The sequence below is a fragment of the Pseudochaenichthys georgianus genome, chromosome 14, assembly GCF_902827115.2.
Source record: "Pseudochaenichthys georgianus chromosome 14, fPseGeo1.2, whole genome shotgun sequence".
In the NCBI taxonomy this organism is placed as follows: domain Eukaryota; kingdom Metazoa; phylum Chordata; class Actinopteri; order Perciformes; family Channichthyidae; genus Pseudochaenichthys; species Pseudochaenichthys georgianus.
In genome coordinates this window covers 32,839,306-32,853,103 of record NC_047516.1, presented here as the reverse complement: position 1 = coordinate 32,853,103, position 13,798 = coordinate 32,839,306, and the positions used below count along the sequence as shown (strand labels likewise).

Sequence of the window (13,798 nt, the reverse complement as noted above, 5' to 3'; positions counted from 1 at the left end):
GATGCTGAAGTTAATCCCTAGGTTAATCCAATGTGTCCGTGTCACTTTGAATTATTTCTGATAATCCAGGAGCAATAAATCTGCGTTTCCGTTTCTAGAAGTCAGACCTAGAGACAGCTTCACTCTGGTGCAAAACTGTGAGCGCGAAGCCCACACCTTTTTGTTTTACCATGTGTGTCTGTGGGGAGATTCCCCTTCGATTCTATTGGCTCTAAAGGTCAGAAAGAGATGTCAATCACCAAAATCGACCAATGGGTTCCAGAGAAACGGTAAAACCCCCATTTCCACCCAAATCACCTCAGAGGTGGAGTTGTGTTTACTAAACCTCTCTAAAAAGGTCAAATGTCACTTGTTTTGCATCAATCTTGATACAGGGTACTTATATGTTGTACTTTGGATTCCCAAAGCTTTTAGTCTACCTTACCATCATCCAAGGGTATTTTCAGTTTCACTGCAAGTAAAACATATATTTTGGACGGACAATATAATTTACAGTTTTTTTTTACTATGTTCAATCTGAATTTTCTTTAAAATAAAAAACATCTATATTAATTCTGACTTTTCTACATCCAACTCACAGGTTTATTATTACTTTGAGAAAAAAGATTACTAATTTAACCCTTTTAGAAGGGAAGATATGGTCATTTGTTCTGGGAATGTCATTTTCGAGCCTGAAAAACAGGCTCAGGGCTAAACTGGTTGTAAAAGAAGGTGTCCTCTGGCTCTGCTGCAGTATAGAACTCCTCTCAGCTCATTGATTAGAAAGCTTCATCCAGGAACCTGCTGCCATTTGGCACACCAGAAGAAGAAAACAGCTGCTTTCAGAGCACAAAGTGTAAATGGCTTAACTCCCACTAATATATTTTACATGGACAAAGAGGCTGTCAGTGGATATTTGATGGACTGTCACACTGAAAAGGATTTCATACATAGCAGGAGACTCTGCAGTAGTCGAGGAGGCTATACGAAGCAGAGAAATTAGGAAATGACTGGCAGATGCAGAATCCTCACACACACACACACACACACACACACACACACACACACGGCAGAAGAAAAACAAACACACTTGTCTCCGGTAATATTAGAAGTGAGTTTTATTAATCACAAATAGAGTGGCTCTAAAATGAACAAAAAAAACCCAGCAGGCGCCAAATGGACATTCTACTGTATGTGAGTTTGGTTCAGAAAATCATTTTTCCTGAAGAGTACCAGAGCTCAGAGTATAACAGTTTAACAGTGGAGCGCTGCCATACCGCAGTTGAAAGACAATGGTGAGTTAGCCCGGTTTATAATACAGAACACACACAGGAAAGCACCTCTGCATGTGAAGAGAACTCCCCCCAGCACCGATCAGACAGATGTGTTCAGGCTGGGGGGGCATGGAGGCCTACATTTAGCTGCTGCTCATTAATTCCTGTTTGCCACAGGTTTATCAAGCGCCTGAATAATTACAGCTCCATTACAACTGAATGGCACTTTCATAATTTCTGAGTCAGGATCATCGAGTGTTGGGGTGAGAAAGTTTTCTGTCTTTCAGTGTAATACATAAAAACACCTTAGTGCGTCTTTTCAAACTCTTTTAAGCTCATATATAAATGTCCCTGCGTTGGGTATCCATCTTTTTCTTTTGCCTAATAGTGCTATGTGTCTTTACCAAAAATAATTCCCACTATATTTAGGCACTAATACAATTCTATTTCTACAACACCTTCAACTCTATGAAAAAAAGCTATTTACAATTTGCAAATCTAAAGTAGGGGAGTGGAGATTTTGCCATGTCATCATTCCTCTCAAACGCCGTTGTTTTGGTGGTTACGTGAACGCAACACGCAAAGCCTCTGACAGCAGTGTGGAGTGGAAGAGCGTGGCGAGGAGAAACTGGACTACTGTGAAGGCAGAAGGCACTTAAGAGGAATGACTTTTGTAAAACTGAGGAGGGGAAAAGTACCAGGAACAGATTCAGCTGGGAACCTAATCGGGATAATAAGTCATTTCGAAACATTTTCTTTTGCAACTTGGAAAAAGACAGCAGTGTTTCTTCTTCCCGTGTGCAAACGTTGGGCAGATCGTCTCTACCATGACTGATACTCAGGTCACATTTCACTACTCAAACATTCATAATGGCTGAACAAGAGATCCATAGGAGCTGTATGGAAATGACATGAACAATATCATGTGTTTGTTTGATCCGATTCGGTTCTGGTGAAGCTCTTGTTCATGACTTATGAGTGATTGTGTGAAATGTTACCTTTTCTCAGTCTTACAAATGGACAGAGTTTTCATATCGCCTCAAAAAGGAAATTTTTTCACCACTTAACATAATCTGGAGAGAAAGAGGAAAAAAACATACAAATATCTATATACAATCAGTACAAGTGTAAACCCTCCAGACTCTCCCCCCCCCTCTGTATATAACCGTAAATACAATATTAGCTTCAGTCAAACCTAAGATGATCTCTTAGCAACCAACTAAAGGTTAGAAGTGTTAGATAAGGTCTACTCTCTAAACAGCACAAATATCAGCAGCGTAGAACAGATCAATATCAACCAGCATTCAGGTCAAAGATCGAGTTTAATGTGCTTCATCTCAGAGTGGTGCAGGGATGAGTCCTAAAACCCGGAAATGAGTTGGCATTGTTCTACTTTTGGTTCTGTTTTCACAAAGTTAAAGTTTGTTTTTAAGTGTTTTTGGTAAGGTCTGTGGTTAACACAATTTAACTACTTCACTTACATTACTAAATACTACCAACAGCATCACACCGAGCATTAGCCGCCTTTAGCTTAGCTAAAGTGGGGATGTGAAGTGTTGCCACCAACGGTCTGCCTTCTTACAGTGCAGACACTCCTCTGCTCGCTCTTGCCTCTGCTGCCTTACTTTTTTCTCCTGATTTTTTCTATTTTTCTAACTTTCCAGCAGCAGTTCGGATCACTGGGACTATTATTCTTCGAGGATAGACAGAGAGGTTATCCTGAACACAACATGTAAGCATCATAAAAGGTGTGTTTGCCACAGAGCTTATTTTCTGCAATATTCCAAAATCAAATGGAAACGTCATGTTGTGTTTTTATTGGGTAACCCTTGCGATGCTAACTTATTGGTAAAGCCAACAAAAAGACTTGCTCCTGCACCACTATGGGGTTTTATGTAGTGTGAGTATTTTCGCTCATGTTCTTGGTACCTTTGCAGCTCAAGAATAGGCGAGTCAGAACGTTTTTTGTTCTCCGTATCCATGTGTTTCTATTCAGAAATCAAATGGAGGCTTTTACACTGTATACTGTTTAAGTACCAAGTCTAGTTTTAGTTTTTTGGAGTCTGGAGGGCTGGCTTACAAAACCTGCATTATGATGATTAATATTATTATTATTATTATTATTATAGCGTAATACTGAATGTAAGCAAAACTCTTTCATGGACAGTAAATTCAATATATACAAGATTAACAGCAAGCATAGAAGGACACTTAAAACAAGAGAATGCAGCACTGATTGTGTGCAGTGTTCACAGCGTTTGACTGGCACTCTTCAAAGCCTCTTACTAAGACTATCTACAAACATCAACATGGAAGTCTCAAACGACAGAATGGGCGTTCCCGGCGGAGAAATTAAATATGTAAGACCGCCGATCAATGACCACTTCTCGATATGCTGACACAAGTCATTTCTTTCTTCCATTTGCAAAGGTGTAAATGCTTACAGCTTGATGCAAAGTGGTTAACACAATCAAAAAAAAAAAAAAAAAAAACACCACGTGTTAGTATTTTACAAATATTTATAAAAGTAAACCTTTGTCCTTTGTCTATAGGCATTTTAAAATATATTCCATCAAAAATAGTCTGACAAAATTCAACAGTAGAAAAGAAATGTTATACAAATGACAAAAGTTTTGAAGCATAAGTAGAAAGGTTTCATGAATTTGGATTCTTTCTACCCGGCAGAACACAGAAATGTTTGTCCACCTCGCTCGCGGTGTTTAAAACCATTCAGTCACTGTAAAGTAACAACTCCATTATTTAGCAAAACAATTCAGTTGGTGGTGATGACAAATGAATCTCAGTCCTACGTGTGTAACAGTATTGTCGTCCTGTGAAGTCTCGTCACCTTTGGCAAACTTGAGTATTTGTGTTTCCGTGGTGCTGAGAGCTGGGAGTGGAGGAGGGGTCTGTCCGTGTCTCACAGTGGGGGGGGGGGGGGCGTCCTCTGTCCCTCAGCACAGCCTCGTCAGCCTCTCTTCAGATCACAAATGAAGACTTGTGTCGGAAATCCCCCTGCAGAGAACACATGAGGAGCCAGAGTTAGTCTCCCTCCCATTGCTCAGATACCCTTCTTACAGTGAGACCCTACAATGAATACATGCTGCTTTGGTCAGTGGTGAAAAGTAAGGACACTCCATTTTCAGGTTTGTACTCTACTTGAGTATTTTACTTATGCTACTTCATATTGTACTTTTTACACCACCATACTTTTTTGATTACTTAAGACACTTTATAGAATCAGATAAAAACTTAAACAAAATATATCTAAAGTAATTAATTGACATTTAAGTGAATATATTCAGCAAAGTTATTAAAATTAGCTGTTATGAACAATTTAATACATCAAAAATGATAATCAGGTTATTTATTATCATATGTGATTCTGATATGGGCACAGAAATGGGACTTTAAATTCACGTTGAAGGCACTGCTGTCGTACTTGTACTTAAGTAAAGTAAGTAGTAAGTAATGTTTTGAATACAGGACTTAATTTTTACGAGCATTTTTACGATTTGATTTATGTTCTGAATGTGTAGTATGTTTTTAGTGGCCGTTTTATTTTACCGCATTTCAGTCGCTGAAAGTATTTCATCATGACTTTTATCACGTAAAACTACTTTGTAACTCTCCTGAGCCCTTTTCCCCTTCTGGGTGTAGTATTAGAGCGACTATTTAGTATTTTACAAATAAAGTAAACTTTATTCAGTAAAAGTAGTTGGACCACTGTGTAGAAATACTTGGATACCAGTAAAAGTAGTGCTTTTTTATTACAAAAGTATTAGCATCAAATGATACATATATCATATATACTTGAGTACATGTACTTAGTAACCTCCCACCACTGACTACCTATATTCTGTTTTATAGCATCATTTGTAATCTCCACAGATTCTCAATCTAACTGCTGTCCACAAACCTCGTCCTCCGCCCTGACGTAGTCCACTCCGTCTCCTTTAGCTGGAACCTTGTAGCTAAAAGACACAAAGTACGCCATGGTTTAAAAAGCTTACAAATAAAAACATGTGTTGACGGTGTCAGGAAGTCTTACTTGTTCCCCGTCTGTTTCTGGGTGGAGAAGTATCCTCGCTTGTATGCACAGCAGATCCCCGCTGTTATACTCATGAGCACGATGACCACCACCAGCACGCCCATTAAAATGCCCAAAACATCAATGTCATCTGTGGAGGTGAAGAAGGAACGTAGAAATTAAACACCGATCAACGTGATGTCCAGACGACAGTAAATATAGTGTTGATTATGGTTTTAAATGACAGACATAGGATGTATACATCTTGAAACAATGTGTGTGTGTGTGTGTGTGTGTGTGTGTGTGTGTGTGTGTGTGTCACACTTACAGACTTCCATCTGCTGCGGCAGACACTCGGCGTATCCCGCATCGTTCTTCGCTCGACAGAAGTACTCGCCTGCGTCTTCTTTTCTGACCGTGATGAATTGCTGCATCGGAAAAATCACAACATGCATCGGATTAATACACATGCTGTCAATGTTTGTTTAACTTTTAGAACAAAGATAGACAGATTCTTTCTCTGGGGTTTAGTGAACGGAGATACCCAGAGCAGCGTCACTTCAGCCGCCGTGTAAAAACAAGCTTCTCGTGGTGCCGTCAGTCTTTAAGGCAACATGTCAGAGGAGCTGGTGGTGCTACATTATATTAGCCTGTCTGCGGCTCTGTGCAATCACATTCAAACTCAGCGTCCTCATTAGAAGATGTTATCAGAGATTTGATTGGAGAAAGAATGTCCATTATATTCCTCAGTTATTTGTTAGTAACCAATGCCTTTACTATAGTGACAGATTTAATAAAAGGGGCAACAGAGGGGATGACCTGGGAAAAATAGTCCACTCCACTGAGCGGAGGGACACAGCGCTGAAGAGCAAGCGAGAATTGAGGAATGTGCAAGCGAGGACAGTGGATTCCCCTCGTGGCTCAGGCCCTCTCGCGCGCGTCAACTGTCTCCCCAAAATATCTGCCACCGTCCCCGCTGTCCCCGCTGACCCCCCCCCTCTGCCCCTCATGCCTGTCCTTGTCTGCACACACACACTGACCAGAGTTCCTGAGTCTGCGTCCAGCGTGTACGAGGAGTTGAAGAACTTGAGGCTGGTCTTGTGGTCGTCGGGCACCTCCTCCTTGTTCTTGAACCACTGGTACTGAGACTTGGGGAAGCCCTCCTCCTCCACACAGCTCAGCTCAGCAGACTTCCCAAAAGGCACTGACTTTGGGACGCTGCATTTTGGCATCACGGGTTTTACTGGGGAGAGAGCGAACGTGGGGATTGTCAATATACTTAAACATGACATCACATTTTGCTGTTAGCCAAAGCGACTTACAATAAGTGCATTACAGTACAAACTGGAAAAGCTGGGAGCAGGTTCTTTAGCTCTCGATAAGTCAAACCATTGTAAGAGCTACTGCATTAGCTTCAACTAAGCCACACATCTCATATCTCTGTGCTATGTGCTGAAGTGTCTCTTGGCTTTCATGTTGGCCAAGGTACAAGCAACACTTTCGTCTCTAATGGAAGATATGTAGATGTTCTGCTGCCATGATATCAGATGTGGGAGAAGTACTTATACTTATCCAGTTCAGAATAATATATATGATACGTTTTATTTATGATTGATCATGAAAGTGTTCTCAAAGCTGGTGAAGGTGCAGCTAGTCTGAAGGACTTTGTAGACTGCAGGGTAGCTGGTGGATTTACTCCAGGTGGAACTACAGTCTGGTTTAACACTTGATTATATTTCACATCATTCATCCACATCTGTGAAGTAACTAAAGGGATTAAATACATGTAGTGGAGTAAAAGTACACCTCTGAAGTGTAGTGGGATAGAAGTACAAAGTAGCAAAACATTTACTCATTGATACATAATACTCAAGTTAAGTACAAGTCTCTCAAACTTGAGTAAATATACTCGGTTACTTTACAGCACTGCATGATACCAATGGGGAGCTGTTCCACCATGTTGGCGCGAGGACAGCAAACAGACCTGTGCTTGTTTAAGCGAACCTGGGTCCAACCTGCTCATGTTCGCTAAGGACCACAGTGATAACAAACATTCCTTCATGATGCTGCTCGCTCTATGATTGACTTTGATGCTATAAAAAAAAAACAATGTCACCCCGGTCTCTCCGGTTCACTGCACTAACGGCACCGACAGGACCGGACGGGAACACGATTTTCGTCCCGTGCCAAAAAACGCCACCAAAACACGCAGCGCTTGCTTTCTTTAGCACTGCGAATCAGAGCAGATGCAGTTTCAGAGGTTTCCTCTTATAGCACGGAACACGCCTTTGCAGCGGGGCAGGTCTGCTCATAACAGATCCTCATATGTATGCCAAAGGGTTGGTGCGACCTACCACACGCTCTCATCTTACAGCATCCAACGTGTGAATCACTGAGCAAGGTCTCTCTTTAAGGGCACCATAATGACTGCTTTCTGCATTTAGAACAATCCTTATCATAATTAACTATAAATGAAACGAGCTGACGAGGCCGGAATGTTCCAGTACCTCGTACAACGAGGTCGATCACGATCTCATCGAAGGACCTCTGGTCATCAGCAGCGGTGACCTCACAGCGGTATTTGGCCGTGTCCGACCTGGTGGCGTTGGTGATGAGCAGCGTGGCGGGTTCTCGGATCATCGCTCGGTTCTCCAGGTCGCCTGTTTGTGGGAAATCATGTTCGACAATGTCAGCAATTAATGTGTGCACTGAACAAACTGAAATGTTGACTTTGATTAAATGTATTATGTCTCAAGATTTCAAATAACTGTATTAGGTCAGTTGAAAGGAATAATGCTAAGTTTAAATAACAAATATTATTGTCAACTTCATATTATCGCTTTGAACTAACCTTAAAACAGTAATGTGACATTTGTGGACATAAAACACTTAAAGTCATTGTTTCAGGTATTTCAGGGTAGAAAACCGCAGAAAATACTTGTTTGTGCATTTTGTACATTACCGGAGATTTTCTTGTCAAAGTACACATAACTTGGTCCCTCGTTCGTTATTTTCTTCCATTCGATCCTGGGGTTGGACGTAGAAATGGACTCAATCAAACAAGATAACTCGATTCCTGAGAAAACGGAGCGACACGTCAGGATATGAATGCAAGTGAAAAACAGATGTTGTATTTTATTTGTTTGTGGTTGGGCTATTGTTCGTCAGCTCTTACTGTCAAACTCATCGGTCCACGGCGCTTCGTTGCTGGTTTTCAGCACGACTGCTAATACGCTGAAGTAGCCTGTAACAACAAAAGAAGAGGAACATGCATTTTCATGATACAGTGATGATGTCATGCGATCTGCACAATGCCAGCTGCCATCCAGTGATGTGCGGGACTTATTTTAACACTACCCCTTAAGGAAGTTGGTTGCATGTTCACTTGTCTTAGATTTCATCGACACATTGAGGATAAATGTGAGTGCGATGGTATTATATGATGATGTGTTCTCTTCAGTAATGTTCTGTAACTGCCTATCTTCCATTTTTAGTTGTGTTGGTGGAACCATTGTGTGAGTGTCTGTGTGTGTGTTGAGGGTGGGGGTGCTGTTTCTATGCTTAGTGGATAATTGCGCAGGGAGGCATGTGCCCTTTCCAGGGCAAGCTCACCCTGCCAGTAGTTCAACCGCCTGCCGAGCCCTTCCCCTCCCTCCCTCCCTTCCTCTCTCTCTCTGAGGCCCATGTGGGACTGATGGTACAACAGCACCCAAGGAAGATCTGTGTGGGTATGTGGTGGAGGGCTAGAGCCTTAGGAAGGGGGGGGCAGGCTCTGCTGAGTCATCGTGACAGCCTATGGTCCACAAACACAAGTCACTTCCACATGAATGTGAAGTGAGAAACATGCTCACAAACACTCCCCCAGAACGAAGTGATGCTCTGGCTCTTTGATAGGCTCACTGGTGCAGATTGTACCGTCACTGGAAACCTATGGGACGCCTAATCTCCGTTTGTGCAACCTCTCCTGCTGCCAACCCCCAGCTGGGTTATGATTAGGTGCAACACATACTGGTTTATTTCAGGCAACCTAGATCAGAACCTCTGCATGACATGACCTACAACATTCCTTGTTGGAAAGTTCATTCCCGACCACCAAAGGACCTTGAATGTTGCAAACAGTATGCAGGAATGGTCCGTTTCTAATTAGTGTTGGAAAAGGTCAGGGGTCTCTTATTAAAAAAACTGCTCAAACGAGGATAACCTGACCCCCACCAACTGTCTCCTGGACACACAGTCTCGGGTCACCTGCCGGAGCAGACGGGCTAAGCTGATTAGCCTCCGTCTTTCTGGAGAAGAAGACGACAGCTTGTTTTTAGCTGCTGACAGGAATAAGGCAGTATGGAGGTCAACAGTAGGTCACAACTCGGGGTGTGAAGCCCAGATACAATGAGGGTTTACCACAAATGTATGTCTTCAATTTGAAAACTCTTTCTACACACAAAAGGAAAGAGGAAAATAAAACTTCTTTCCACATACATATCCATATTCCAGGAGCAAAACTCAGAATCAAACTTTAACAAAGCATTGTAGAAGAGCACAGAGGAGAAGCTGCACTCCTTTTAGAAAGTGTGACAATCACACTTCAAAACCAGTGGAAGGCTGTCACCTATTTAGCTCCATCTCCATCGCTACATGCAGAGAGCACACAGTTAAAAGCTGTGTGCAGAGGAGAAGGACTTTTAACTATCGTGTTTCTGAGAGCTCCTTGTACTGTTGCTACATTCGGGTACAAAGGCAAAGCTCCTTCTGATGAAAAGAGGCTGAGGGGTAAAGTGTTTTTCACACTGATGTCTTGGAAATATTTACAAGGAAAACTGGGTCACAGTGTGAGTGGTGTAGGAATGAGTCCCAACACATGGAAATTAGTTATCATTTTACCACTTCTGGTTCCTTGGCCTCAAAGTCAACGTTTTCTTTTAACAACATAAATTATGTCAGTAAATACCCGACCAGTGAATATCTGGAGCTTCTGTGTGTCATAAAAAATGGGTTGCTAACAAGTAAAAAAATGAGACCACAGCCTTTAGCTTAGCGGTGGTGATGCGCAGTCATGACACTGATGTAGTTCGTTTATAGTCTAGCGCAGGGATGGGCAAATGGCGGCCCGGGGCCTCCCCTTTTTGCGGCCCTCAGATACATTTATAGATAACGTAATTAATAAAAAAGATTTTTTTTTTTTTAACTTGTAGTACTGATACCGTCCACTGGACTCCTAGTTACGCGAGCTGCGTACATGATTTCGTTCAGCAGCAAAATACTGCAAAATAATCTGTGACGCGTTTGTGTGTATTGTGTTTGTTTCCTGGGGAAACCCTCGCAAGAAACACCGGCTGTTGTTATGCCTGCTGTGACGTTAAGTTGCCGCTTGTAATTATGCCTTTACAAGCTTCAAAGTTGTTTTTATCATCTGAATTTGGCGAAACAAGTTTAATATTCTAAAAACCAAGACTTTGTTTATTTGAAATCAGATGAAAACAAACTGTCACAGACCCTGCCATGTTATCTATGATTACTATACGCTTTTCATTCATAATTTCAGCGGGAGGGAGGGGGAGCGGCGCTGAGGAACAGCAGAGTGCGGGTTGACAGGTGCCCGTCTCTGCATTCCGCGTATTGTGCGTCAGCAGAGGCTAAAAGTGTCTTAGGTTCAAGTTAAACTAATGTCTGGGTTAGTGTTCATGACTTCATGTTTATGTCATCTCATGGTTAATCTCAATACACACACATTTTCCGTGCTTTCCAATAGTTTAAAATAGTTTGTATTGAACAGGTTATTTAACAGTGGAATCAAACATGCCACTTGTAAAAATTAAATAACATTTATGTGAACTGATATTTGTTTAGTGAGCTTATTAGGATGTTCCCTGAAAGATTGTAAAATGTCAATGAAGATGTCAGACTTAGTATATTTGTTAATAATGACATACAATACATGGTGTGTGTGTGTGTGTGTGTGTGTGTGTGTGTGTGTGTGTGTGTGTGTGTGTGTGTGTGTGTGTGTGTGTCCCAAGTGAATCTGCGGCCCCCTGGTGGCCAGTACATCAATTATGTGGCCCCCACCACCATCCTAGTTGCCCATCCCTGGTCTCGTTAGGTTTTTACTTCTGGAGATTGGATTTATACTTTGAAAAAAAATCACGATATTTTGAGATGATCCTGCTGAACAAATCCTGTAAGAATGATAAATGTGTGTTAGCCACAGATCTTACTTTCTGCAATACAGCGAAATCCAATGGAAAAATCCCATTGCTCTTTGTCGAGGGAACCCTTGCAATGGTAGCATCCGGGTCGTGACAGATACTGTATGTGCTCTTCAATTTGATTCCCTGTCAGTTAACTTCATAAATCTATGTACCTGTATACATATGCTTTTTACCGTTACTAACAAAAGCTTGTGTAAGTAAGGCATGTCAGTGCTTACCAGTGGGTTTGAACTGCAAGTATATGGCATGCACCGTGTAAGTTAATACCAAATCTAACTAGGCCAAGTATGCCAGGAGTCCAAACCATCAGAATAGGCCGTGTTAAAATAGAATCCAACATGACAATACATTATTCCAGGTGATTCATTTAGTGCTTTGACTTTCCATGAAGTGCAGGTTCTTCTGTTCGGACAGAGCTAATGGAGTCTCCGTCTGTGTGCTCCTCCTTAATTCGGAGAGTATCAGAGCAGATTAGGTGACTAAGTGAGCTTGACGTAGATACACAAAGCTTGAGGTCTGCCATGGAAACAGCTGTCCAAGAAAAGACCAAACCCCCCACACAGAGAGACTGGCCCTGTAGTTAATCTACATTATAACCCAGGTTAGTAAACGGGGAAACAAAGCAGCCATGACTTCGGACTGAAATAATACAAAGTATTGTAGTGTATTTGAGACCCTTTAGTTTGGATATAAGCATTCAATGCGGGCATCTTCAGATTTTAAATATAATGCTGTACAATGTTAGAATAATAATCTTCTGAAAGTAGCATTAAACGACCTCCACTCCAACTCCTCCTTTTATTAGTCACCCCATTTGACTTAAGCACTTTCAAATCAGCCTTTGATACAATATAACTGACATGCATCCCTGAGGTATTAGTAGAGGAAAAGCTTGTATAAATTGATAAGTCAACAAACAGTAAATGTATCAACTATTTTCATAATTCATCGAGTCATTTTTAATAAACAAATACAACAAATGTTATATTTGGGCTGTTGACTGTTGCTGGGACAGACAGTGTGCTTGTCCGTTAAAAATAATAATGTTCTATTATTTCCTTGACAATCAATAGATTATCTGAAAAATAATATAAGCATTGTTAGTGGCAGCCCTAGTCATTTATAAAGCGTCACGTCCTAATGCTGAATACCTAATAATTACCTGGCACAAACTAAAGTGTATACTGTATGAACAAATTAAGTGGTAGTTTATTGTAAGTGTTTTTATCATGCTGACGGCAGTGATAGTGAAATTAGAACTCCCCTTTTATCTCCATTTGAGCAACTCATTGCATGTGTGCTTTATTTGGGCTTCCTTTAATCAAAGATGTCACCAGCTGGATGGTCCGGTGCAGTATCTGAGTTTAATGAAGGCTCAGGAAGTGCTGACGGTGCGTTATCCTGCAGTGTGTCCGACATCCTAATCATGGTCGTGTCTCCTTGAATAACCTCTGAGGTGTCCTCCTCATCCCTCCTGTTAATGGCACTGAAGATAACTATATATTATTAACTGGTATATTCTCTGACTCAAGCCGTACATGAGTCTGTGTGTGTCTGTATGTGTCTGTGTGTGTCTGTCTGTCTGTGTGTGTGTCTGTGTGTCTCTGTGTGTGTGTTTGGTCTAGCATTACTATACTTGTGGGGACCTAAATCTGTTTACACAGTCACGTGTGGGGACTCGCCTCCCTTATGGGGACAAATTGGAGGGGAATCATTAATTTTAGGGTGAAGACTTGGTTAGGTTTAGGATTAGGGTAAGGGTTAGGGTTAGGCATGTGTTGGTTATGGTTAAGGTTAGGATAAGTCTCCAGGAAATGCATGTAAGTCAATGTAATGTCCCCTGAAGTGATGTATACATGGTATATGTGTGTATGTGTGTGTGTGTGTGTGTGTGTGTGTGTGTGTGTGTGTGTGTGTGTGTGTGTGTGTGTGTGTGTGTGTGTGTGTGTGTGTGTGTGTGTGTGTGTGTGTGTGTGTGTGTGTGTGTGTGTGTGTGTGTGTGTGTGTGTGTGAACATGATTAGCTTTTACACCATGCAGGTGCTCAGTGACCTACATATGGCATGCATTTCATTTCTCGCTTCCCCTTCTTGGATGCACACAGCTGTGTGGGATCAGGCATCAAAGTTACATTTTAATCTTCCTTACTGTCGTCCTGATGGACTCAGGGTTATCTTTGTAATCGTAGTGTAATGCCTTCATCTCCGCTAAGGTTTCACATCCCTGTATAATACAATAGGCACAGAGGAGCTGGGTATTTCCTGATGCCTGCACGGAGATGAATCCTTCCCTTTGCTGTTGTTCCCCCTGGGA

The 13,798-nt window shown here is 41.6% G+C and overlaps 1 protein-coding gene across 1 annotated transcript in view; it reads right to left on the bottom strand.

The window, feature by feature from the left end:
- Nucleotides 1–1,079: 1,079 nt before the first annotated feature.
- LOC117458061 (junctional adhesion molecule 3B-like) overlaps nucleotides 1,080–13,798 on the bottom strand; it is a 39,115-nt gene continuing 26,396 nt past the window's right edge. The window contains exons 2-9 of the mRNA XM_034098300.2: nucleotides 8,459–8,527; nucleotides 8,246–8,359; nucleotides 7,791–7,943; nucleotides 6,324–6,526; nucleotides 5,612–5,711; nucleotides 5,305–5,434; nucleotides 5,173–5,227; nucleotides 1,080–4,268 (exon numbers count right to left, since the gene is read on the bottom strand). Coding sequence (XP_033954191.2) covers nucleotides 4,233–4,268; nucleotides 5,173–5,227; nucleotides 5,305–5,434; nucleotides 5,612–5,711; nucleotides 6,324–6,526; nucleotides 7,791–7,943; nucleotides 8,246–8,359; nucleotides 8,459–8,527 — 860 coding nt within the window. The 3' untranslated portion in view covers nucleotides 1,080–4,232. The remainder of the gene's footprint in view (nucleotides 4,269–5,172; nucleotides 5,228–5,304; nucleotides 5,435–5,611; nucleotides 5,712–6,323; nucleotides 6,527–7,790; nucleotides 7,944–8,245; nucleotides 8,360–8,458; nucleotides 8,528–13,798) is intronic.